Source organism: Homalodisca vitripennis, chromosome 8, assembly GCF_021130785.1.
Source record: "Homalodisca vitripennis isolate AUS2020 chromosome 8, UT_GWSS_2.1, whole genome shotgun sequence".
Taxonomy (NCBI): Eukaryota; Metazoa; Arthropoda; class Insecta; order Hemiptera; family Cicadellidae; genus Homalodisca; species Homalodisca vitripennis.
Window position 1 is genome coordinate 132446506 of NC_060214.1, and position 27030 is coordinate 132473535.

The window sequence follows — 27030 nt, forward strand, 5'->3', positions numbered from 1 at the left end:
ATGACTGTCATAGCACTGTACATCTACTCTGTAGTTGTCCAGACAGTTGAAATGGAGTTACCAAGAGCTAAGGATACTCACTCCCACAACACCCGGAGAGCAACTGACTACCTCCTTCCTGGACACCATACTACACGGTACAGCAGGAACCATCCTACATGGGAAGAAAAATCTTCAACACCCTACCTCTCAACCTGAAAAATCTTGGAGGGAATGAGTTGAAGAAAAGCCTTTAAGACTGGCTCATGGAGAGACCCTTTTACACCATGACACAATTTTTTGACTGTAAACAGTACATTGTAAAGCAAGAGACCTGGATTTTAATTCATTGTAAATTTTGACGCCATTACACTTCTTTATGCTGATGTAAATAAAGAACTTTTGACTATTGACTATTGAATAAACTAATTACACTACTAAAATCAACATATTTACAATCACAAACACTTCTATCAAATAACTAAACCAGCCAATGTTAAAACACAAGCAAAAACGTCCCAGTAAACGAGTCACGCCGCTTTGTTTACTCACAATGCCATTACTGCAGTAAGCTGACGACAACAGCCTGTTGAATATTGTAAATAATTAGACAAATGAGATAACGAGAAGAAAACGAACAGCAACACATGTTCTTCCACAACGTTCTCACATTATTACTTGGTCGAAATAGTTTGGAATTTGACCGTGGAACCACATGATAGACTGATCGCTTGCGTCATATGAACGTCAAACCACAGAGTGAGGTGCCATGTCCATACAATGTCAAATCACATCAAAGGGTTTAAGAATAAAAGTTTTTAATAAATAACCAGAAAATCATGGGGTGTTATATTAAGGAAATTCAAAGTTACCATGGAAAGTGGCTTTAAAATCAATCTTTTTTATTCCATAAATGACTACATGGACTGTAATATTAGCACTTTAAGGTTTCAATACAGTTGTCAGGTTGTTGTTTGTGTTGGTGTAGTTTTTAGATAATTGTATAACTTAATGTATACATTTTATTGTTTTGTAACTGTCAAAGCAGTAGTGGTAGCGAAACAAACAGAGTTTAAGTTTTATTCACTCACAAAAATAGGTCTTTAAACAAAGTTTTCCAACTCTTGCACTTGAGTGAGAAAAGCATTTTGTAAAGACCTTTGTGACATAGATTGTGGAGGCCTAAAATATACAGTGTGAGGCCTAAAATATACAGTGTTAATTCTGTAGATAGGCTTAGAGTTTGATATGGTGAATATTACCATCTGTTTGACAGTTTGATAAGAGATGCATCCCGGTTTTTTGAGTACACCAGGATGTCAGTTTAATTTTTAACAGAATTGGTAATACACCTTTTTGAGAAGAAAATAATGGGTTTGTGACAACAAGTAAAGCCAAGAAGGAGGCATCTGGGTCCGACAGAATGAGCTGAGGGCTGAGCGGCAGGAGAAAAGTTTGAATGTCTAATTGGCGGCAGATCAGTGGCACTGTCCTGTCACTCACGTATGGCGTAGCCAGTGTTAAGAAAAAAAACACAAAACACACCATGTTTGTATTGTTGCTCTGTATGTACAGCAATACAAACATTAAACTTTTAAGTCACCACTCTCACGCTTACCACTTGTATCACTTTGGGTTCTTTGGATATAAAACAAACTGGTGTTAACATTTAGTTTGAAATATAAAACTACCACAGACACCTTGAAAAAATTAGCTCTAAGCTTTAAATAGATACATTTATCCATTAAACACTGACAGAAGGATTGTGTGTTCAATTTCACATTTAGTATTTTTGTTGACAGTAAAATTCAAGAGGTGGTGGAAGCTTTTGGAAGCCATGTCCACATGGAACTACAACAGAGAGGGGTTGAGTTCACCCAACTGTTTGGCAAAGTAAGTATAAACTCGTAATATTTAACTTTAATTTTGGAAGACGTGTCCACTTGGAATTACAACAGAGAGGGGTTGAGTTCACCCAACTGTTTGGCAAAGTAAGTATAAACTCGTAATATTTAACTTTAATTTTGGAAGCCGTGTCCACTTGAAATTACAACAGAGAGGGGTTGAGTTCACCCAACTGTTTGGCAAAGAAAGTATAAACTCGTAATATTTAACTTTAATTTTGGAAGCCGTGTCCACTTGAAATTACAACAGAGAGGGGTTGAGTTCACCCAACTGTTTGGCAAAGTAAGTATAAACTCGTAATATTTAACTTTAATTTTGGAAGCCGTGTCCACTTGAAATTACAGCAGAGAGGGGTTGAGTTCACCCAACTGTTTGGCAAAGAAAGTATAAACTCGTAATATTTAACTTAAATTTTGGAAGCCGTGTCCACTTGAAATTACAACAGAGAGGGGTTGAGTTCACCCAACTGTTTGGCAAAGTAAGTATAAACTCGTAATATTTAACTTTAATTTTGGAAGCCGTGTCCACTTGAAATTACAACAGAGAGGGGTTGAGTTCACCCAACTGTTTGGCAAAGAAAGTATAAACTCGTAATATTTAACTTTAATTTTTGGAAGCCGTGTCCACTTGAAATTACAACAGAGAGGGGTTGAGTTCACCCAACTGTTTGGCAAAGAAAGTATAAACTCGTAATATTTAACTTAAATTTTGGAAGCCGTGTCCACTTGGAATTCAACAGAGAGGCGTTGAGTTCACCCAACCGTTTGGCAAAGTACTGCAAGTATAAACTCACATTTTTAACCAAATTTTTTGTATATAAAAGCCCACACTTTTATCTATATTTTACATATTTAAAAACAACCTTTTATGTACTGTTTTTGTAGAAGATTGCTACCTGAATGCTGTGATGAGATCTTGTGTTCGTTTGCTGCATCTGGATGGACAGTACTATACAGCAAAACAAGTTTCTCAATAAAAATGTCATAGAGAACACTTCTTGAAACTTGAAGAAATTTTTCTGATAAAGAAAAAATTGTTAACTGTTTTGTTCATTTTCACTTTATTATTCACTTTCTGCATCCAATCGTTGGTTATCATTAAGGATCGTCTACTCCTTTTCTCATCATGAAGATTTATTTTAGACATCTTTTAAAGCTCTTACCCATTTGAATGCTATTCCAACACTCATAATGTTTTGGCCTTACACTTCACTGTTCTGACAGTGAATTTGAACTGCTTTCATGCCTTTAGCGCCAAGAAAACAAATAACAGTACGTACTTCACAGTCTGTGGGATTCTCAATTGATGTGGGCATTACATATCTATTAACAGATATAAAAACAATCGAATTTTGCCATAATTGTATCTGTGGCAAATGCAGGACACTGACCACAGTGGCGGAATTTCAAAATGGTACTAACTTAACCATTGAGGAAGACATACAAGCTATCCTGTAGAGGCCTCAATACATTTTTCTCAATGGGTTAAAAAACATGCCTTGTACTATAATTATCTTCAGTCAGATATTAATATTTGAAAATGTGTTTAGTTTTAAATAAAGTTTTGAATAGTAATTACTAGTAAGTTTTATAACTGAACATACTTTAGTTTACCCATCCATTTTTGTTTTCCTGCATTAAAAACAGGTCGGGTGAAAAACGTTGTGTCTAAATAATGAGAAAGAGAGAGAAATGATAAAAAAATAGGAATAGAATAAGGTGAGCAGTCTATGATGTTGGATCTGAGTTAGAGGTAACGCAGGTTCATATCCTACCTGTGACTGTGATCAGTAGCATTGATCCTGTACTGTATGGACTCTCCCCCTTATTCTGTGTTAGAAGATCCTAGCACAGTCCAGTGGCTCCTGAGGACGGACAGAATAAGTATCTCCTAAACAAAAAAATATAAAAAAAAAGAATGGCTCTCGTCACAGACTATTCAAGGCAGTAGTTCTACAGCTGCAATAGTTTGATGCCAGATGGTGAATTACAGAATTACACTGGAGATTACATTGTTGTATTGCAAATGTTGGGATTAAAGTTGGTACTTAAATTATCAATAGGAACTAGTCTAGAGTCGACAGTAGTTTTGACCAGATGCCTCAATGCTTGTTTGATGTTAGGGGGTTTCTTTCAATCTGTATTTACCAGGATCAGAGTTATTGACTGTAAGAATAAACCCTAAAATCTCTGGTCTGTTCCACAACAGACATGCTGTTAGCTGAGAAGCCTTGATTTGATAATTTATATATATTGTGTGTGCAGTACAATCACCTGCGTCGGCCACTGCTGGAGCGGATGCCTGCCATGGAGGTGTCCCGGACTCACACCTCCGAGACCAACGGGGAGATGGAGGGGGAGGTGCTGCCGGACACCACTCAGCCTCCTGACACGCAGGCGCAGGACTCGGTGAGACAATTGTCACAACTTTGTGTGTACTACATCTTACTTAAAGAACTACAATTTCTGAGCAATTGCATATCTGCCAGGAATTGTTATGTCATAATAACAATTTATATATTCTATTTCTGATAGTAATAATTAATTAGGCTTATAAATGAGTTGTTTTTGTAACAAAAATATCTAGCATATAGATCCATATATTAACCCTTCCCACGTGGCAAACCGATATATCCGTTAGGCCTGATTTTGATCGAAACGCGGTAAACGGATATATCCTTCAAAGTCTATTTTGTGTTATTTAATAAATTGTAGTTGCCGTGGAATCCGCTAGAGTTCAAAGGAGTGTTGAATACTTGTTCCAAAAAGCAGATGATACAGTTTGAACCTCATTGGCGCGTCGCAGAGGTGGGAGGGCGTGGCTTTGTCCCTCTGGGCGTGATTTAGCCTCAGTCTGCGGCGAACCATTACGCGGTAAACGGGATATATCCCGGCACAGCATATTTTAGTGTTTAACGCGCTGTTTTGCCATATTTCCTTATTTACTGTTCGTGTTCCTGTTGTATTTAGTATTATTTATTTAGCATTAGTTTTTTGTAAAAAAATTAATTTTACCTTATTGAAAATATTTTTAGAAACTCAAGTAAAGAGGTTGTTTTTTCAATTTTGTGTAAAATTTGTTAAAAAATATAGGGGTCTGATTATTTTGTGATACTGTATTATTTTTTATTCCTAATAGCCACCACTAACTAAAAAAAAATTAGAGTTGGTAAAATGTAAAGAAAATTTTAAAGTTAATTACGCGTTATGAGTCAAAATTGAAAGATAAATTCCGCGTGGGAAGGGTTAAGCCATTATAATGGGTGTCTTAAAAGTACCACCCCTCCCCCTCTATTAACTTTCTTATGAATAGAGATGGAGTAATTTACTTTGGGGAATGTTTATATGACCAACTGAGGTATTTCGATGTTTTAAAATTTTAGACTCCTCCCTCCCCCCAAAATGGGATAAGTCAAAATGTTTAAATAGAAACCCTAGCAAGTGACACCTCATTCTAAATGTATTGTAAAAAAAGAACAATGGCGCAGGTATAGTAACTAGAGGTCTCTAATGTTACTCTATCAACTTTGGTGGCCAATTAAAGTTTGAATTTTTCTATAAAACCCATACAGTTTAAAGTCATTGTAAGGCAGACACTCACTAGTTATTTTGAGAACTCAGAACACAAAATCATAAAAATGTTATTACAAGAATCAGCAATCATGATAAACATAGCATTTATTAGGTTTTGGTTTGTTGGACCAAAGCCCATTTAATTAGGAAGTCCTGGGAATACCAACAGCTGGTTTTGCCATATCATCTCTTATTTGTAACCAGTTAGTATGTGAGACACATTTCAGTCCACTATGACACAGTAACTGGTTTATAGACATCCCTCAAAGTAAATAACTCCATCTCTATTCATAAGAAAGTTAATAGGAGGGAGGGGGGTTGGAGGATGGGGTGGGTCTTTTAAGACATCCGGTAGACTAACTTTGCATGAATTAATAATTTATTCAATAATGTTTCAAATGTTGGCAAACAAATAATGGATAATTACTTATAAGGGGGCTGTATAAACACATTTGCTCCTGTGTTGTAGAACGCTCTGTTGGTGTTGCTCGGTGGAGACACCGGTGAGGGTGACATCGTGAGACCTGTGGAGACCAGCAAGTCTACAGACAACCAGGACCTCTTGGATCTACTGGGTAAATAGTAGAGCAGAGATCATTAACCAGGAACCTTGATTATTTCCAACAAAGACCTAAAAAACAAGTTTCACGTTGTTTTACATCTCTTACAATAGCTAAAGAAATGTTCTGGTAACCATACAGTAACAAGTGAATGTTAACAGTCATAATTTCTAAATCATACAACCAAGTTTGTTTTTTTTTTATAGTGCCAAATATTTTGCTTTTTTCAATTAGTTTTTATATACCAACATTTCAGAAAGATTTGTGTAATTAATTAAGTCCCTTAAAAAGTTTGGCTCCAGAGAGCATTCTAAACCTCATTTCAGACTTTTCCAAATGTATACATCTTTATATATTATATATTTTTTTTCCTACACAAAATTCAAGAACACAACACTTGTAGTCAAAAAAATGGTGAAATTAGACTCTTTCGTTTAAGCAAAACTATAATAAGTCATATTGTAGTGTCTTTAAGAGTTTATAACTCTTTGGAGCAAAATATCTGCTCATATCCTTTTGATATTTAAAAAAATAAGTTATATTCCTGGTTGTTGCAGCCATTTTATAGTTTAAATGAATTCTTCAACTCCAAAAATATGAATTTTCAATCACTAATCAGTTGTTGATAAACTTTTGTGTCTATATTCATTTTGGTTCTTTTTATGTACTTAATGACTTACTTGGCTGTGTCAATAAGCTGTACAAAGTGACACTGTCAATAATGTTTGTGACAAATAAATAAGATTATTATTGTTCTATTTTATTGTTGCATTTATCGTTGTTTTACATAGTTTGTGGATGTGATATTCATGGTCTGTAAGTAATTAGGGAGGCGGCTCCTACTCCTAACCTTACCCTCCACAATATCCTGACACTCCAGAAGCGATGAGTGATGGTGTTGTGTGTGAATCACTCACAACCAACACTGACATTTTTGTTTTTGGTTATTGATACAATTTGTGTAAACTCCGACTGCATTGTGAGGGTGGTTTATCTACACCAGCATCCATCACTATGCTTTTGTAGTTAGCCCTACACAAGTTTGGTAAGCAGTACAATGTCAGTATTTTGTTAAATATTTGAATGCCTCTGGGTTTTATACATCTTTATTACATCCAAAACTTTAACCCATTGCGGATCACTGACGAGCTGGGCTCGTCACGCGGCGGCCGGGCCTAACGGCACGATGACGAGCTCAGGTCGCAAAAGCGGTCTGCTTTTAAATTTCCCTCCAAATAGTTCTATTAATGTCTGATAGATCGGGCGATCGTCTTCACTTGTCAACTAAGAGTGTTTAACAACGGTCTACGTTTAGAGTTTTCAAAACTTTTTATAAATATCCTACAGATCGCAGTTGTATGTCGAAGTTGAAAAATCATTCATATGAGTTTACTCTCTGCTTTTTAGTGCTTCTGATCGGGTGTTTTCCTAAGTTGTTATTATAATACTTTTGAGGTTAGTGACACAAATAATCGATGCAGACGTACATGTTGGTGGGTTTAGTCTAGACAATGGCTCAGATGTTGTAATCGCTTCGCCTAAGCCGCTTTATTTAGACTATGATTCAGACATCATCCCTGCCACCCCGGAACCTTGCTCGCGTGTTATCGTTCCAACATCACGGATACCCCAGCAGGTCCTTGTTTCATTTGAACGAATACCTTCACAGCTGAATTTTCTAGTATACAATAGCGAGCGATACAATGTGGCGCACCATTGCTGTTCGTGCGGCCGCTGACCGTAAATTAATTCGTGCCCGCGCGCCAAGACAATACGATCCGCAATGGGTTAAAAAAGGGTTAACTTATCAGGCTGGGTAAGTCATAGTTGTACTATTTGATGGATTAACAAGGTATAGAAGTGTTTGTTTGCTGGCAGGAGGTCTGGACATCGGTACCACGATTCCTTCAACTAACAGCAACAGCAACGGCCTACCTAACAACAACAACAACAACATACTCCTGGACTCTACCCTACTGGACACCACACCGTCCACAGGTAACTGTCCAGTCATATACAGGGTGTAACAAAACTCTCTACACAAACTTTACTGTATTATACTGTATCATAGACCAAGAGCAGCTAAAAACTATGTGCAACCAATTCTTTTCATCTGTTTCTTTTTGCTTACTATCTGTCTGTATGTTTTTTAATTTTAATTTTTTATTAAACATTAAATATAGAAAACTAAAATTTGGCTCCATTGTGTTTCCTGCATTTTTAATCAAGAGAAAAATTAATATTATGTTTTATCAGGTTTCAAGATGGCGGCCGGTTGAAACTTTTAAAGCTTAATACTGTACAAACTAAAAAGATTTTGAAATTTGTTTAAGAATAATAAAAGTTGCTCAGTCTAATTAAAAACATTTAGACACATAAAACTGAAAAATGGATTTGCAATGAATGTAGATATAACTTTTTAACAGTTTAAAATGCATTATTAACGATGCCATAAACATGTAGGCCTAAATTATGAAAAATTTGCTGTGCATTACAACAGTTAAAAGCTTACATCTATAATATTTCTTAACTGATTCTTATGTTTTATGTGTCAACATTTTTTAAATTAGATTGAGCAGAAATTCTTTATACACGTTCATAATCTTTTTAATTTTTTCGGTATTAAGCTTTAAAAACTGTAGTCCATCGAACTATATTTCATCCTGTTGTTGCAGTGTCTGAGCTGGTAGCTTATGAGAAGAACGGTCTGCGGTTACTGTTTACTCTGGAGAGGCTAGGGGAGACCCCCTCCACGACTGTGATCCATTGTACTCTATTTCATCCTGTTGTTGCAGTGTCTGAGCTGGTAGCTTATGAGAAGAACGGTCTGCGGTTACTGTTTACTCTGGAGAGGCTAGGGGAGACCCCCTCCACGACTGTGATCCATTGTACTCTATTTCATCCTGTTGTTGCAGTGTCTGAGCTGGTAGCTTATGAGAAGAACGGTCTGCGGTTACTGTTTACTCTGGAGAGGCTAGGGGAGACCCCCTCCACGACTGTGATCCATTGTACTCTATTTCATCCTGTTGTTGCAGTGTCTGAGCTGGTAGCTTATGAGAAGAACGGTCTGCGGTTACTGTTTACTCTGGAGAGGCTAGGGGAGACCCCCTCCACGACTGTGATCCATTGTACTCTATTTCATCCTGTTGTTGCAGTGTCTGAGCTGGTAGCTTATGAGAAGAACGGTCTGCGGTTACTGTTTACTCTGGAGAGGCTAGGGGAGACCCCCTCCACGACTGTGATCTATTGTACTCTATTTCATCCTGTTGTTGCAGTGTCTGAGCTGGTAGCTTATGAGAAGAACGGTCTGCGGTTACTGTTTACTCTGGAGAGGCTAGGGGAGACCCCCTCTACGACTGTGATCCATTGTACTCTATTTCATCCTGTTGTTGCAGTGTCTGAGCTGGTAGCTTATGAGAAGAACGGTCTGCGGTTACTGTTTACTCTGGAGAGGCTAGGGGAGACCCCCTCCACGACTGTGATCCATTGTACTCTATTTCATCCTGTTGTTGCAGTGTCTGAGCTGGTAGCTTATGAGAAGAACGGTCTGCGGTTACTGTTTACTCTACTCTGGAGAGGCTAGGGGAGACCCCCCCCCCACTGTGATCCATTGTACTCTATTTCATCCTGTTGTTGCAGTGTCTGAGCTGGTAGCTTATGAGAAGAACGGTCTGCGGTTACTGTTTACTCTGGAGAGGCTAGGGGAGACCCCCTCCACGACTGTGATCCATTGTACTCTCTATTTCATCCTGTTGTTGCAGTGTCTGAGCTGGTAGCTTATGAGAAGAACGGTCTGCGGTTACTGTTTACTCTGGAGAGGCTAGGGGAGACCCCCTCCACGACTGTGATCCATTGAACTCTCTATTTCATCCTGTTGTTGCAGTGTCTGAGCTGGTAGCTTATGAGAAGAACGGTCTGCGGTTACTGTTTACTCTGGAGAGGCTAGGGGAGACCCCCTCCACGACTGTGATCCATTGAACTCTCTATTTCATCCTGTTGTTGCAGTGTCTGAGCTGGTAGCTTATGAGAAGAACGGTCTGCGGTTACTGTTTACTCTGGAGAGGCTAGGGGAGACCCCCTCCACGACTGTGATCCATTGTACTCTATTTCATCCTGTTGTTGCAGTGTCTGAGCTGGTAGCTTATGAGAAGAACGGTCTGCGGTTACTGTTTACTCTGGAGAGGCTAGGGGAGACCCCCTCCACGACTGTGATCCATTGTACTCTATTTCATCCTGTTGTTGCAGTGTCTGAGCTGGTAGCTTATGAGAAGAACGGTCTGCGGTTACTGTTTACTCTGGAGAGGCTAGGGGAGACCCCCTCCACGACTGTGATCCATTGAACTCTATTTCATCCTGTTGTTGCAGTGTCTGAGCTGGTAGCTTATGAGAAGAACGGTCTGCGGTTACTGTTTACTCTGGAGAGGCTAGGGGAGACCCCCTCCACGACTGTGATCCATTGAACTCTCTATTTCATCCTGTTGTTGCAGTGTCTGAGCTGGTAGCTTATGAGAAGAACGGTCTGCGGTTACTGTTTACTCTGGAGAGGCTAGGGGAGACCCCTCCACGACTGTGATCCATTGTACTCTATTTCATCCTGTTGTTGCAGTGTCTGAGCTGGTAGCTTATGAGAAGAACGGTCTGCGGTTACTGTTTACTCTGGAGAGGCTAGGGGAGACCCCCTCCACGACTGTGATCCATTGTACTCTATTTCATCCTGTTGTTGCAGTGTCTGAGCTGGTAGCTTATGAGAAGAACGGTCTGCGGTTACTGTTTACTCTGGAGAGGCTAGGGGAGACCCCCTCCACGACTGTGATCCATTGTACTCTATTTCATCCTGTTGTTGCAGTGTCTGAGCTGGTAGCTTATGAGAAGAACGGTCTGCGGTTACTGTTTACTCTGGAGAGGCTAGGGGAGACCCCCTCCACGACTGTGATCCATTGTACTCTATTTCATCCTGTTGTTGCAGTGTCTGAGCTGGTAGCTTATGAGAAGAACGGTCTGCGGTTACTGTTTACTCTGGAGAGGCTAGGGGAGACCCCCTCCACGACTGTGATCCATTGTACTCTATTTCATCCTGTTGTTGCAGTGTCTGAGCTGGTAGCTTATGAGAAGAACGGTCTGCGGTTACTGTTTACTCTGGAGAGGCTAGGGGAGACCCCCTCCACGACTGTGATCCATTGTACTCTATTTCATCCTGTTGTTGCAGTGTCTGAGCTGGTAGCTTATGAGAAGAACGGTCTGCGGTTACTGTTTACTCTGGAGAGGCTAGGGGAGACCCCCTCCACGACTGTGATCCATTGTACTCTATTTCATCCTGTTGTTGCAGTGTCTGAGCTGGTAGCTTATGAGAAGAACGGTCTGCGGTTACTGTTTACTCTGGAGAGGCTAGGGGAGACCCCCTCCACGACTGTGATCCATTGTACTCTATTTCATCCTGTTGTTGCAGTGTCTGAGCTGGTAGCTTATGAGAAGAACGGTCTGCGGTTACTGTTTACTCTGGAGAGGCTAGGGGAGACCCCCTCCACGACTGTGATCCATTGTACTCTATTTCATCCTGTTGTTGCAGTGTCTGAGCTGGTAGCTTATGAGAAGAACGGCCTGCGGTTACTGTTTACTCTGGAGAGGCTAGGGGAGACCCCCTCCACGACTGTGATCCATTGTACTCTATTTCATCCTGTTGTTGCAGTGTCTGAGCTGGTAGCTTATGAGAAGAACGGCCTGCGGTTACTGTTTACTCTGGAGAGGCTAGGGGAGACCCCCTCCACGACTGTGATCCATTGTACTCTATTTCATCCTGTTGTTGCAGTGTCTGAGCTGGTAGCTTATGAGAAGAACGGCCTGCGGTTACTGTTTACTCTGGAGAGGCTAGGGGAGACCCCCTCCACGACTGTGATCCATTGTACTCTATTTCATCCTGTTGTTGCAGTGTCTGAGCTGGTAGCTTATGAGAAGAACGGCCTGCGGTTACTGTTTACTCTGGAGAGGCTAGGGGAGACCCCCTCCACGACTGTGATCCATTGTACTCTATTTCATCCTGTTGTTGCAGTGTCTGAGCTGGTAGCTTATGAGAAGAACGGTCTGCGGTTACTGTTTACTCTGGAGAGGCTAGGGGAGACCCCCTCCACGACTGTGATCCATTGTATCTATTTCATCCTGTTGTTGCAGTGTCTGAGCTGGTAGCTTATGAGAAGAACGGTCTGCGGTTACTGTTTACTCTGGAGAGGCTAGGGGAGACCCCCTCCACGACTGTGATCCATTGTACTCTATTTCATCCTGTTGTTGCAGTGTCTGAGCTGGTAGCTTATGAGAAGAACGGCCTGCGGTTACTGTTTACTCTGGAGAGGCTAGGGGAGACCCCCTCCACGACTGTGATCCATTGTACTCTATTTCATCCTGTTGTTGCAGTGTCTGAGCTGGTAGCTTATGAGAAGAACGGTCTGCGGTTACTGTTTACTCTGGAGAGGCTAGGGGAGACCCCCTCCACGACTGTGATCCAGGTCGCAGCCAACAACTACGCTCAGTCTCCGTTCACTGAGTTTCTCTTCCAGGCAGCTGTACCCAAGGTACAGTCATTACAACTGATGTACAGCTAAAGCTATCTTTAAAGATAGGTAGAAAAACATATAATTTTTCGGGCTAAATTATTTTTATTTATTTATAATAAAATATTACTATTTATTTATTTTGTGTTGGTTCAAATTGGCTAGAAATAATATTAGAAGCTATATCTCAAAATGATATATGGAATCTTTAAAATGACTTGGAACTGAGAATTGATTGATGATATTCACTAATCGACTATGCTGAATTTTACTGCATCAGAGATTATTGGATAGAAGGTAAAATTTATGTTTCATCTAGGAAAAATGTATTGCCTACTAATTTTTATACATAACAGCTGTAAGTGCTGATTCTAATTATAATACATTAATTACAAGTAGTTTAATCCTTTGGTGATGAACTCAAGGATAAATGATGATTTAAGAATGTTGGTGTTCAGTGAAAGAAATGGTGGTTAATGTAATTATCATAAAATACATACATTTTGGCCGCAATATTTGAAAGAGTAGAGGGTTTGTGCTCAGACAAAGCTAGACTAAAAGAAGAAATAAAAGAATGTATTGGACCCTAAAAAAAACTGATACATTGAGTTTTAAATAAGTCATAAATAAGTGCAAAAGAAACAATAGAAGACATCTTGAGTCAGTAAATAATGAAAAAGAAAAATTTACTTCCATGGCAATCCCTTATGTGCTTGGGTTATCGGAAAAAATTAGAAGAATAGGATGAAAAAAACAACATTAAACCGTGATTGGAACCCAAAACAAGCTTTGGTAAAGTTTTAACTCTAGAAGTGGCAAGTGCCAGATATAAGGTGCGGTCGGCCGTCGTCTAAGTGGTAGCGCCGGAATTCCGGACCGATTACGTTGCTTCGCATTACGTTATTTTTGAAGGAGTAAATATAATCTGATTGTGATAAAAATCGTATATTTGGAAAGATGAAGAATCATACTTTACAATAATAACGTATTTTATTAGGTTTTATACTCAGGTCAAGTACAAAATGGAATCCAAGGATAAAATTTTATTTTTTTAGTTTTTTAATCTTTTTGCCGCATCAAAAATTTATGACAAGAAAAAAAGTTGTTTTTCTGTATAACATGTTTTTCTGTGTTCTTATTATGAAAAAAATTATGTATAATATGCTTAGTTTGAAGCATTAAGGGGACATGGTACACCCTATACCGACAATGCTAATTTTGCTATTTTTATGCCCATTTTTTTCAGAGGCCATTGGAGATAAGACCTATGAAATTTTCACAGTTTGTACTACTCTTTTGGTTTACAAAACAGACCTATTTTCAAATAAATATCTCAACTTAAAACCTCTCAAAAAAAAATTTTTTTTTTAAGTACCCATCTTAAAGATTTATTTTTTAACATGTTTAATTAATATATTTCCAATAAAAACAGATACCAAGATAATAATAGGTATATTTGTACAAATATGCATTATAATTATGTGACAAAAATTTGAAGCTTCTATCTTGAACGGTTTCTGAGAAAACCGGGCATAAGTGTGCGCGAAAATGAAATTTTCAGTAAACGCAGTTTAAAGTAAGTGATTTATACTAGATTTAAAATTTTTGTAACTTACCAGCATTAAAACATTCCTGGTTCATAGTCCTTGAACTTATCTTTCTCTTCAATCTTCCTTTTAGCCATCCTCCTTTGTTTCCTTTTCCTCTTTTGTGAATCCTGAACTTTCTTTTCAGCTTCATACACTCTTTTTCTATCAATTTTATGAAGGCGCAGATTGCAATTATCACTGTATTTTAGTTTAAGAGCTTGTAAAACATCTAGTTTCCCTAAAGCACCTTTGTTAAAAACTAATAACTGCATCATATACTCCTATTTTTAAGGTTGTCATACCTACAAATACAGTTTTTGGCAGGCGCTTCCATATAACTCCATTCAATGACTCGTTTGGATTTTGGGGTACGACCTAAAGTGCATCGACTTAGAAGAGTGTTGTTTGATAAGTCATTGAAGACAGGTTTGATGGCATTTAAAACTACTTCAGGAAGAGAGTGCTTGTGGGAATATGGCTCTTTAGTTATTTTTTGCTCGGTTGAAACCGCACAATGAAAGTTCTCCTTCGGGGCATAAAGTATGCTTAGGGTTAGCATCTGTTGACATTTTATGGTAGAAAAATTGCCCATATGGCCTTTTTCATTTCAAGTAAGTCATCCCTGTTGTTTTTTATGGCATTACCATAGTAGGACTGAATGGTATCTATTTCAGGGCCAGTAAGCCTACCTTTTCCACCAAGTGCTTTACCATCACTCAATGTTCCCGTTGTCTTACACAGCTTTCGAAGTCGCGACCCCATCCTTTTGGAAACATGTCCTATACACTCAGCCTTTTCTATATTTATATCTCCATAAGGCTTTGATTCATTGACAGCTGCATGGCCCTTAGAGTCACCGTCCCCTAAGTAAGTCAGATATCTTACACCTCTTGTCATCATGGATCGGTTGAATATTGCACGGGCACCGTCAACCTCCATGCCTCCACTAGTACCTTCATTAGTTCAGCTCACAGCAAAGCTCATGTTTTTCCTTCAACACATCAGTTTTAGCTGCCTTACAGCCTTGGCAATATTTAGATAAGACATGAACATCAATGACCTTGCCTGTTTCAATTGAAGTACAGGTTACGACTCCATTCAATGACGTAAACCCTCTTTTGTGCCATGTCCCGTCAACAGCTACACTTAGATCAGAGCTTCTGTTTTTTTCCTTTACCTCCTCTACAGCAGTTATCATACAGTCCTCCAGCAGCTTTCTTTACTGCTGGTGCAATTATATTACTATACTTTAAAAACTTAGTAGGTGGTCCTGGAATGTCCATCAGAGTGCAAAACATAAGTGCGTCATCATGACCTTTTCCAATTGACCTAAATGCATATACAAGTTTAATGTTTATTTCATACTGACCTGATTCACTTTTGGGACTTGTCATAAAACTATTTTTACAGTCACATCTGTCACAGTACAATGAGAGCATTGAAGCACATCCCATTCTTTCTGTTCGGTACCTCTTTCAATGAAACACTTCCTTCACCACAACTTTTACACAAAACAGAGGATTTCAAATTCTCTCATTCAGGATGTCCAAATCAACTATTACATTGATGAAAGGGCTAGGCTTATCTTGAGGTATTTCAGGTTCTATATTTAATTTTACAAAAGAAGCTGAGTGAGCAGAAGGCTCAGAATCACTTTGTACTGTGCTAGGCCTAGGACTAGAACTAAGGTTAGGCTCACTTGTAGAAGCAGCCTTTCTGTTTGTAAACCGATTACCAGTAAACTTTCTCTTCTTAAATATCCTACTAGACCTCCCCATTGTAAATTCACTAAGTAATTTTAAACAATAAAGATGAAAAAATACAATATGCTCACAAATACTAATCACCGAAACAAACAAACTGTTGGAGTCTAACTGTATTTGCAGAAAGCACAATAATCAAACAGCAGATGTCAAAATACTAAACTCTGGCAATGTAGCCAACACACAAAAACTAATACACAACATAAGTTGAGTCTTTGTATGTATAAAAAGTCTACAAAACTTTGGTGTAAAGAATGAGCTGGTGAGTTTACCTTCACCAAGTAGCTCGTTAGGCCTAAGCGTGATAAGCTTAGTGTGACAAGATATTTTGTTTAATTTTTCTATAAGGGTTATAGTTGTCATAGAAATGTGGGAGTGGTATCATTTTTTTTGTAACAAATCAAACTATAATAATTTGCAAAAAAATAAAAACCTAAAAAAATCAAAATATTGAGTTCCATGTCCCCTTAATTGAGGTAGTAATATACAGTAAAAAAATACACGATCAGTTGGCATAAAACATCCAGCCACTACAGAGAATTTACAATACCACCTCTAAGGTTAAACCAGCTTCTTCAATGGAACCCTTACCATCAAATGACTCAATTAAGAATGCTATATTGAATATTTCATCCCTTTTTGATGACTTAGAACCAACTGCGAACATAGATGATTGTTTTTAATCTAAAGATATCACTTTAACTAAAACAAACTGTATTAATTTATCCAACTGCACTTTAAAACAAAATGAAATTGATTTTATTACCAAAGTGCTTAACTTTGCACCAACTCCAAAATTCAACCATATAAAATTGGTTTCTGATGCGTTAGTTTTTAAGAAAAATTAATACTTTTTAAATAACAATAAAAATGAAGAAGCAGATGAGAAGATACACAAATCTCTCTTGAAATTTAAGCCACCTTCAGATAACAATAATTTAACAAAACTGTAGCAAAAAAAATAAATTCTTTTAAAAATAACAAGGACATAATAATACTTCCTGCTGACAAGGGGGATGGGACTATAATAATGAATATAAAGGATTATATTGCTGAAGCAGAAAGACAACTGAGTGACACAACTTCTTCATCATCATCATCATCATCATCGTCAGACGTTTCCGTTCTCACGGGTCGTCGTCGTACACAGCCTCCTCCACTTTAGTCTATCCTTCCAGGTCTCCTCTTCATCCACCTGTATTTTCTGTAGTCCCCTTCTCTCTATGTCTTTCCACACTTGGTCCTCCCATCTTCCTCTCGGTCTTCCTCTTGGTCTTCTTCCTCCTTCCTCCTTCTCCAGTGCTATTCTAGGCATTCTATTATCTCCCATCCTCTTCACATGCCCCATCCACTGTATTCTTCTTCCTTCCATTGTCTCTTGCAGTGAAACTACCTTCAATCTTTCTCTGGTTATTTCGTTCCTTATTCTATCTCTTCTTGTAGTCTTCTCTATCCCTCTCAAAATCTCATTTCTGCAGCTTGCAATCTGCTTAAATCATTTTTAGTCCACGTCCACGTCTCTGCTCCATATAATAAAATTGGTTGGAAATAAGATTTATACATCAATACTTTTGATTCTTTCCCAATGTTCCAACTCCACACAATCTTCTTTACCATATTGAAAAACTTTCCACTCTTCCATATTCTGTTTCCTATCTCTTCTCTTATTGTGCCCCTATCTGTTATGATACTTCCTAAATAACAGAATTCCTTCACCTTTTCAAGTCTTTTTCCTTCAACTAACACGTCTTTGTTATTTCCATCCCTTCTCTCTACTTTCATTACTTTACATTTTTGTATGTTCATCTCTAAACCATATTTCTTCGCCACTTTTGCCCATTTGTTTAACTCTCGTTCTAACTCTTCTTCCCTATTTTCCCATATCATTATGTCATCCGCATATGCTATTGTCTTAAGTTCTTCTGCTCCTCTGTTTCCTTGTACTTCTAGAATAATTTCATCCATTATAATATTGAAAAGGAAAGGTGACAATATGCTTCCCTGCCTTACTCCTCTCTCTGTTTTAAAAGTATCTGTATATTTTTCTTCAATTCTTACCCTGTTTTTACATATGCCGTACAGATTCTTTATTCTTTCTACTATTCCCTCACGCAATCCTCTCTTTCTCATACTCTCCCATATCCTTTCTCTCAGTACCTTATCATATGCCTTCTGTAGGTCTATAAACGCTACCATTGTATCTTTTCCGTATTCCCACCTCTTTTCTAACACTTGTCTCATCACAAAAATAGCATCCACCGTTGACCTACCTTTCCTAAAACCACATTGCTCCTCTCTTCCTGTTTCTTCCAGTACTGGTCTAATTTTCTGCAACAGTATTTTTTCATAAATTTTTTGTGTATGGCACAACAAAGTTATTCCCCTGTAATTCTCGCATTTTTGCTTATTGCCTTTCTTAAAAATCGGTACTATTATTCCCATTTTCCAGTCTTCTGGTATCTTCTTTTCCTTCCAAATCACTCTCATCACTCTGTACAACCATTGAATTCCCAATGGGCCCGCCGCCTTGATCATCTCAGCCGTCAGCTCGTCTATTCCCGCAGATTTCCCCTCTTTCATCTCTTTAACCGCTTTTTCCAATTCGCACATACTAAAATCCTCTTCATCTTCTGTCTCCTCTGTCATATCTCTTCTTTCCTCTTCATTTTCTGTAGAGGAACACAACTTCTTATAAAATTTTAAATAGAGATCTTAATGAAGAATTTTGTTAAACAATATCTAAAAACATAAAGAACTATGCCTTACAAGAAAACTTAAGTGATCATTCCATCAATTTACTAATAAATAAATCTCAAAAAACACCAACATTCTACATATTGCCAAAAATCCACAAGAATATTTCAAATCCACCAGGAAGACCAATTGTAGCTTCAATATCTTCTCCAACTGAGAGAATTTCTTCATTTGTTGATGACCATTTAAAAAAAATTGTGATAATCTTCCTTCTTCCGTGAAAAATAGTAATGATTTTTTGCACCTTGTGAAAAATGTAGCTCAACCTCTTCCTGAAAATACTAAATTAGTAACAATCGTTGTCCAATCATTGTACACAAATATTGAATACCAACAAGGAATTGATTCTGTCAGATACTACTTAAACAAACAATCCAAAATACACTATCTTCGTCAGATTTTCTTTAACATTAATAAATTTCATTCTAACTATGAATTGCTTTAGGTTTCAAAGTAACTTTTATCTACAGCAAAAAAGGGACAGCCATGGGAACAAGAATGGCTCCTTCTTATGCTAATCTTGTGATGGGCAATCTTGAATATGAATTTCTAGAAAAACAACCATAAAAACCCATATTTTAAGAACGTTACATTGGTGATATCTTCATGATATGGACATATAGTAATGAACAATTACAACAATTTTTACAATCACTGAACACTTTTTGCAACTTAAAGTTTACGTGGGAAATATCTGATTCAAATGTAATTTTCCTTGATATAGATATTTTTATTGAAAATCAGAAGTTGAAAACTAAAATCAATATAAAAAACACCAACACATTCCAAATACCTACGTTATAACAGTTGTCATCCGTCCCATATCAAAAAAGCCATTTCAAAAGTTTAGCTAAAAGAGCCCAAAATTTAAGCAGTGAAAAATATCACTTAGAACAATATATTGATAATTTATTATCAGCATTTTCCAAAAGGGGTTATCCACGCAAACTTTTAAACAATAAACCGAACACTAAATCACTATCAATTGGAACAAATAAATCTAAATTTGACAATAATGATCCAAAACTTTTAACAAAATACCACCCAGAACTTTATAAAATTAACAATATACTTCGAGTAGTGTACAATTTATTGGACAGCTCTGCTTCAACTAAAAACATTTTCGAATACACTCCAAAAATAAGATTTAGAAAACCATCAGTTTTGAAAGATATTTTAGTCCATCCAAAATTACCTAAGCACAAAGACCAAGAAAACGTGATAGTTGGATCACATCCTTGCAATAAACCCAGGTGCTTAGTTTGCAACATGTGCTCTACTTCAAAAACATTTACAAGTAGTTCTACACAAAAATCATACAGTATATTTGAAGTAAAAAAATATTGTTTATCAAATTCAGTGCAAGTTATGCCCTAAAGATTAAATTGGCTCAACAATAAATTCTCTTAGAACAGGGATGGCAGGACACAGATATGCATATAAACATAAAAAGACAGAGCAACCTGTAGTGGCACATGGCTTAAAACATTTGAAGAAACATATTCAGTGAAACCAATTAAAAAAATATCAGAAAATTTAAGTACAAACAGTCTTAGAACCATGGAACAAGCCCATCAACTCGTCACTAAATAAAAATTTCCAAATGGAATAAATTTAAGGTGACTTAGTCAACAAAGTGAATATATAAATTCAAATCATATGTTTACCATTCTACATAATTCATTCTTAGTTTTCATTTTCCGTGTTGATGTTTTATGTTGTATTTTGCTCTTATAGCCCTATTTATAATTTTTAATTTCCTGAAGACGGCGCCGAAATATAGAAACTGTTTAATTTAAACAATTGAAGATTTCTTATTGGAGATTAATATATATATGTATATATATATATATATATATACATATATATATATATATATATATATATATATATATATATATATATATATGTGTGAAACAAATGACCCAATAAACATTGGTTGGAATTAAAGAACAAATAACAATACAAGAAAAGGGTTTACAAGACTAAAATTGTTGAATATTCCTGGTCTGAAAATCATCACATGAAGAAGGATGAAACCAAAGTAATGAGAGGAGGAATTAGTTGTGTAAACTAATTTTATTTTTACACATCGAACTTGCAGACCAGCCACTAAGTCAACAATTCTTAAAGTTGTACCATTTTGGCTACTAACTGATATTAAAAAAAAAAATAAATAGCTGTAACACCTAAACAAATTATCACACTCATGGAAATCTCAGCCATTAAAATTTAAACACACACTGTAACTGAGACATATAACGAGAGCACACGGTCTTTTTCATGTCTTAACAATCTCTTCTGGTTTATTTATCTACATTTATTTGGCCTCAGTCTCTTATGTCCTTTAGTGTGTACAGATACTATATGCAGAGTGTCTGAACAGTATCTTGATAATTGAGATTTGTTTGAGTATTAAATGTTGTGTTGTTTGCAGACATTCCAGTTACAAATGCAACCACCATCTGGCACTGTGATCAGTCCTGGCGTCCTTTAGTGTGTACAGATACTATATGCAGAGTGTCTGAACAGTATCTTGATGATTGAGATTTGTTTGAGTATTAAATGTTGTGTTGTTTGCAGACATTCCAGTTACAAATGCAACCACCATCTGGCACTGTGATCAGTCCTGGTGGCCAGATAACTCAGACTATCAAGGTCATCAACCCCAACAGGGTGAGTTTGTAATGTATTACAGTATAGTAACTCTTACTCTCTAGGTCCTATGAAGGCTGAGTTCAGCATCACCTTATGGGATCAACACATGTAGTAACATTTAGACTTGCAGGTCAGGGTGTAGGTTACACTTGCATGTTTTAAAATTAAATACTTTACATAACGTTTAATATTACTTCAAATACATTTTTGAATATACAGCCTTTGCCTACATTTATTCCCACTAGTAAGTCTGTTTAAGACATCAATGAAACAGATTACTAAACAAATTTTGTTTAACAAAATCCACAAAAGTAGTTACTGACACTATTATATCACTTTGTAACTTTGTGAGAAGATTGGTTCTGGTTGTAGTCACAGTTATAACCAGTCACAAAGCACAGGTAACTTCCCATGTCGAGTCTTGCTCGATGTTTTGAAATTAGATAAGTCAATGTTGAAGATCCAGACTCACGGAGGTGTGTGGATGAGAATTGTACTAGACTCACGGAGGTGTGTGGATGAGAATTGTACTAGACTCACGGAGGTGTGTGGATGAGAATTGTACTAGACTCACGGAGGTGTGTGGATGAGAATTGTACTAGACTCACGGAGGTGTGTGGATGAGAATTGTACTAGACTCACGGAGGTGTGTGGATGAGAATTGTACTAGACTCACGGAGGTGTGTGGATGAGAATTGTACTAGACTCACGGAGGTGTGTGGATGAGAATTGTACTATACTCACGGAGGTGTGTGGATGAGAATTGTACTAGACTCACGGAGGTGTGTGGATGGATGAGAATTGTACTAGACTCACGGAGGTGTGTGGATGAGAATTGTACTAGACTCACGGAGGTGTGTGGATGAGAATTGTACTAGACTCACGACTCACGGTGTGGTGTGTGTGGATGAGAATTGTACTAGACTCACGGAGGTGTGTGGATGAGAATTGTACTAGACTCACGGAGGTGTGTGGATGAGAATTGTACTAGACTCACGGAGGTGTGTGTGGATGAGAATTGTATAGAATTGTACTAGACTCACGGAGGTGTGTGGATGAGAATTGTACTAGACTCACGGAGGTGTGTGGATGAGAATTGTACTAGACTCACGGAGGTGTGTGGATGAGAATTGTACTAGACTCACGGAGGTGTGTGGATGAGAATTGTACTAGACTCACGGAGGTGTGTGGATGAGAATTGTACTAGACTCACGGAGGTGTGTGGATGAGAATTGTACTAGACTCACGGAGGTGTGTGGATGAGAATTGTACTAGACTCACGGAGGTGTGTGGATGAGAATTGTACTAGACTCACGGAGGTGTGTGGATGAGAATTGTACTAGACTCACGGAGGTGTGTGGATGAGAATTGTACTAGACTCACGGAGGTGTGTGGATGAGAATTGTACTAGACTCACGGAGGTGTGTGGATGAGAATTGTACTAGACTCACGGAGGTGTGTGGATGAGAATTGTACTAGACTCACGGAGGTGTGTGGATGAGAATTGTACTAGACTCACGGAGGTGTGTGGATGAGAATTGTACTAGACTCACGGAGGTGTGTGGATGAGAATTGTACTAGACTCACGGAGGTGTGTGGATGAGAATTGTACTAGACTCACGGAGGTGTGTGGATGAGAATTGTACTAGACTCACGGAGGTGTGTGGATGAGAATTGTACTAGACTCACGGAGGTGTGTGGATGAGAATTGTACTAGACTCACGGAGGTGTGTGGATGAGAATTGTACTAGACTCACGGAGGTGTGTGGATGAGAATTGTACTAGACTCACGGAGGTGTGTGGATGAGAATTGTACTAGACTCACGGAGGTGTGTGGATGAGAATTGTACTAGACTCACGGAGGTGTGTGGGATGAGAATTGTACTAGACTCACGGAGGTGTGTGGATGAGAATTGTACTAGACTCACGGAGGTGTGTGGATGAGAATTGTACTAGACTCACGGAGGTGTGTGGATGAGAATTGTACTAGACTCACGGAGGTGTGTGGATGAGAATTGTACTAGACTCACGGAGGTGTGTGGATGAGAATTGTACTAGACTCACGGAGGTGTGTGGATGAGAATTGTACTAGACTCACGGAGGTGTGTGGATGAGAATTGTACTAGACTCACGGAGGTGTGTGGATGAGAATTGTACTAGACTCACGGAGGTGTGTGGATGAGAATTGTACTAGACTCACGGAGGTGTGTGGATGAGAATTGTACTAGACTCACGGAGGTGTGTGGATGAGAATTGTACTAGACTCACGGAGGTGTGTGGATGAGAATTGTACTAGACTCACGGAGGTGTGTGGATGAGAATTGTACTAGACTCACGGAGGTGTGTGGATGAGAATTGTACTAGACTCACGGAGGTGTGTGGATGAGAATTGTACTAGACTCACGGAGGTGTGTGGATGAGAATTGTACTAGACTCACGGAGGTGTGTGGATGAGAATTGTACTAGACTCACGGAGGTGTGTGGATGAGAATTGTACTAGACTCACGGAGGTGTGTGGATGAGAATTGTACTAGACTCACGGAGGTGTGTGGATGAGAATTGTACTAGACTCACGGAGGTGTGTGGATGAGAATTGTACTAGACTCACGGAGGTGTGTGGATGAGAATTGTACTAGACTCACGGAGGTGTGTGGATGAGAATTGTACTAGACTCACGGAGGTGTGTGGATGAGAATTGTACTAGACTCACGGAGGTGTGTGGATGAGAATTGTACTAGACTCACGGAGGTGTGTGGATGAGAATTGTACTAGACTCACGGAGGTGTGTGGATGAGAATTGTACTAGACTCACGGAGGTGTGTGGATGAGAATTGAGATATTGTACTAGACTCACGGAGGTGTGTGGATGAGAATTGTACTAGACTCACGGAGGTGTGTGGATGAGAATTGTACTAGACTCACGGAGGTGTGTGGATGAGAATTGTACTAGACTCACGGAGGTGTGTGGATGAGAATTGTACTAGACTCACGGAGGTGTGTGGATGAGAATTGTACTAGACTCACGGAGGTGTGTGGATGAGAATTGTACTAGACCCACGGAGGTGTGTGGATGAGAATTGTACTAGACTCACGGAGGTGTGTGGATGAGAATTGTACTAGACTCACGGAGGTGTGTGGATGAGAATTGTACTAGACTCACGGAGGTGTGTGGATGAGAATTGTACTAGACTCACGGAGGTGTGTGGATGAGAATTGTACTAGACTCACGGAGGTGTGTGGATGAGAATTGTACTAGACTCACGGAGGTGTGTGGATGAGAATTGTACTAGACTCACGGAGGTGTGTGGATGAGAATTGTACTAGACTCACGGTGTGTGGATGAGAATTGTACTAGACTCACGGAGGTGTGTGGATGAGAATTGTACTAGACTCACGGAGGTGTGTGGATGAGAATTGTACTAGACTCACGGATGGTGTGTATGAGAATTGTACTAGACTCACGGAGGTGTGTGGATGAGAATTGTACTAGACTCACGGAGGTGTGTGGATGAGAATTGTACTAGACTCACGGAGGATGAGAATTGTACTAGACACGGAGGTGTGTGGATGAGAATTGTACTACAGTGTACTAGACTCACTGAGAAGGTGTTGGTACTGAGAATTGTACTAGACTCACGGAGGTGTGTGGATGAGAGATTGTACTAGACTCACGGAGTGTGTGGATGAGAATTGTACTAGACTCACGGAGGTGTGTGGATGAGAATTGTACTAGACTCACGGAGGTGTGTGGATGAGAATTGTACTAGACTCACGGAGGTGTGTGGATGAGAATTGTACTAGACTCACTGAGGTGTGTGGATGAGAATTGTACTAGACTCACGGAGGTGTGTGGATGAGAATTGTACTAGACTCACGGAGGTGTGTGGATGAGAATTGTACTAGACTCACGGAGGTGTGTGGATGAGAATTGTACTAGACTCACGGAGGTGTGTGGATGAGAATTGTACTAGACTCACGGAGGTGTGTGGATGAGAATTGTACTAGACTCACGGAGGTGTGTGGATGAGAATTGTACTAGACTCACGGAGGTGTGTGGATGAGAATTGTACTAGACTCACGGAGGTGTGTGGATGAGAATTGTAGTAACAACTTTGCAGCTTCTAAAACCACTTGCGGGTAAACAGGAAGAGAACTCAACCAAAAATCTTCAACACCCCTGTATTGAAATTCCGTCAGTACTTGAGAATATCATGTCATGTTGATTGCCTGTTCCGGAATGGATCATGTAAACTTAAACTTCCAGCTCTGTGTCCTAACATCCTAAGTAATACCAAATGCTGTGATACAAATTTGTTGTATAACTGCAGGGGTGGATGCAACTTCAACAGCTTTCTCATTTCCATTCGAAAACTTTAGTATAGTTTCAAACGCCTTGGCCGTGTGGCTTTATACTCTAAATAACATTGCAAATAACACTGAGGTAGATAAACAATGAAAATGAATCCATATTTAATATAATGGTCACTGTACAATATTTTATTTTGCAATAATTTAGCCAATTTTAGGCCTACTACAACAAACTTCAGTACACTGCTAAAACATTTTTGATTTTGACCATGAAAGCGTCAATAATTACACAATAAACAAACTGACATGTGAGCATTTGCTTGCAGCCGTGTTTTTCAACACTTTCTTATTATTCTAATTCCCTGACGCCTCCCTTGAAAATCTTATATTTACAATCTTCAAGATTGAAAATGGTGTCACTTGATACAATGTAATTGTAATAATAATTGCAGTCCAGAACTTGCTTTGCATGGCAAAATTCGGTACGTCCAGAAATTCACTTATGGACGTAGAACGGTCGTTGAAGCAACCCGCCTTAAGTTTTTTCTGAAAGGTGATTGGGTCAGCTCTCTTGATGATATCAGGAAGGACAATAAATACTTGGCTCCAGTGTATGAAGGCCAAGTACGATAGGCAAAGACAACTGTGATTAATTGGCAGAGCAAAGTCCCTGGCACTGGTAGTGCGAGTCTCCCCGTGGTGCTGTAGCTGTCGTGAGGATGCAAGGCAGATCACTTCCAGCAGATAGGAGTCGGGAACTGTCATTATTTACAATTCTTTAAAATCACCCCTGCAGCTGTTCCTCCAGTCAACCGCATCCTCTGCGCTGTCATGCTTAACTCTTCTAATTGCAAAGAGGGCACTACTCAGTTTATCAACATGATCTGTCCACGATAATCTACTGTCAACCACAACACCCGAGTGTTCCACTGCATTAAAAAGTCAAGATTGGGAAATGCTGACAATCGATCTTTCGTACTGCGTAAGAACATTTCTTGGTCTTTGATTCGTTAAAAACAAGGTCATTAGGTCATTAGCTGTGCAGCACTCAACAGCAACATTACTGCGATTCAGTGCCATTTGAGATGTCCGTATCTGGAGACATCTGTCACGATCTTATACTCTGACAGTCATTGTAGTATCATTAGACAGAAGATACTACTCTAGGTTGACTCAACCATCAGAGAACCTTCTTTACTTTGTATTTAGTAAATAAATTTATTTCAAGTTTTATTTTTAAAGAGCTATGTAATTTCTAGCCAATCACCTGTGTCTTGTTCTTGTGTTGTAGACGATGTTGAAGATGCGTATCCGGATCAGCTACACTTGTGACGGGACTCCTGTACAAGACCAAGCCGACGTTAACAACTTCCCCCCCGAGAGCTGGCAATGACAACTGA

At 38.7% G+C, this 27030-nt stretch overlaps 1 protein-coding gene and 2 long non-coding RNA genes across 3 annotated transcripts; all 3 read left to right on the top strand.

Moving 5' to 3' along the window:
* On the top strand, positions 1–27023 carry LOC124368380. The gene is made up of 10 exons (XM_046825667.1): positions 1–137; positions 1782–1872; positions 4149–4292; positions 5926–6031; positions 7895–8014; positions 11583–12155; positions 12302–12579; positions 21102–21152; positions 21248–21340; positions 26922–27023. The coding sequence occupies exons 1-10, from the start codon at positions 1–3 to the stop codon at positions 27021–27023; spliced, it is 1695 nt and encodes a 564-aa protein (XP_046681623.1).
* On the top strand, positions 22229–24603 carry LOC124368398. Its single transcript, XR_006922940.1, has 3 exons — positions 22229–22323; positions 22370–24138; positions 24181–24603. It is a non-coding gene; the product is annotated as an uncharacterized LOC124368398 (long non-coding RNA).
* On the top strand, positions 24763–25352 carry LOC124368399. The gene is made up of 2 exons (XR_006922941.1): positions 24763–24822; positions 25032–25352. It is a non-coding gene; the product is annotated as an uncharacterized LOC124368399 (long non-coding RNA).
* Positions 27024–27030: the final 7 nt, after the last annotated feature.

What these genes read in the sequence shown, in the direction of transcription:
- LOC124368380 (XM_046825667.1), top strand. Translation starts at nt 1, where the DNA reads ATGACTGTCATAGCACTGTACATCTACTCTGTAGTTGTCCAGACAGTT. An exon ending in TCACCCAACTGTTTGGCAAA is followed by an intron (nt 1,873 to 4,148) that starts GTAAGTATAAAC and finishes TTGTGTGTGCAG; the next exon opens with TACAATCACCTGCGTCGGCC. An exon ending in GGACCTCTTGGATCTACTGG is followed by an intron (nt 6,032 to 7,894) that starts GTAAATAGTAGA and finishes GTTTGCTGGCAG; the next exon opens with GAGGTCTGGACATCGGTACC.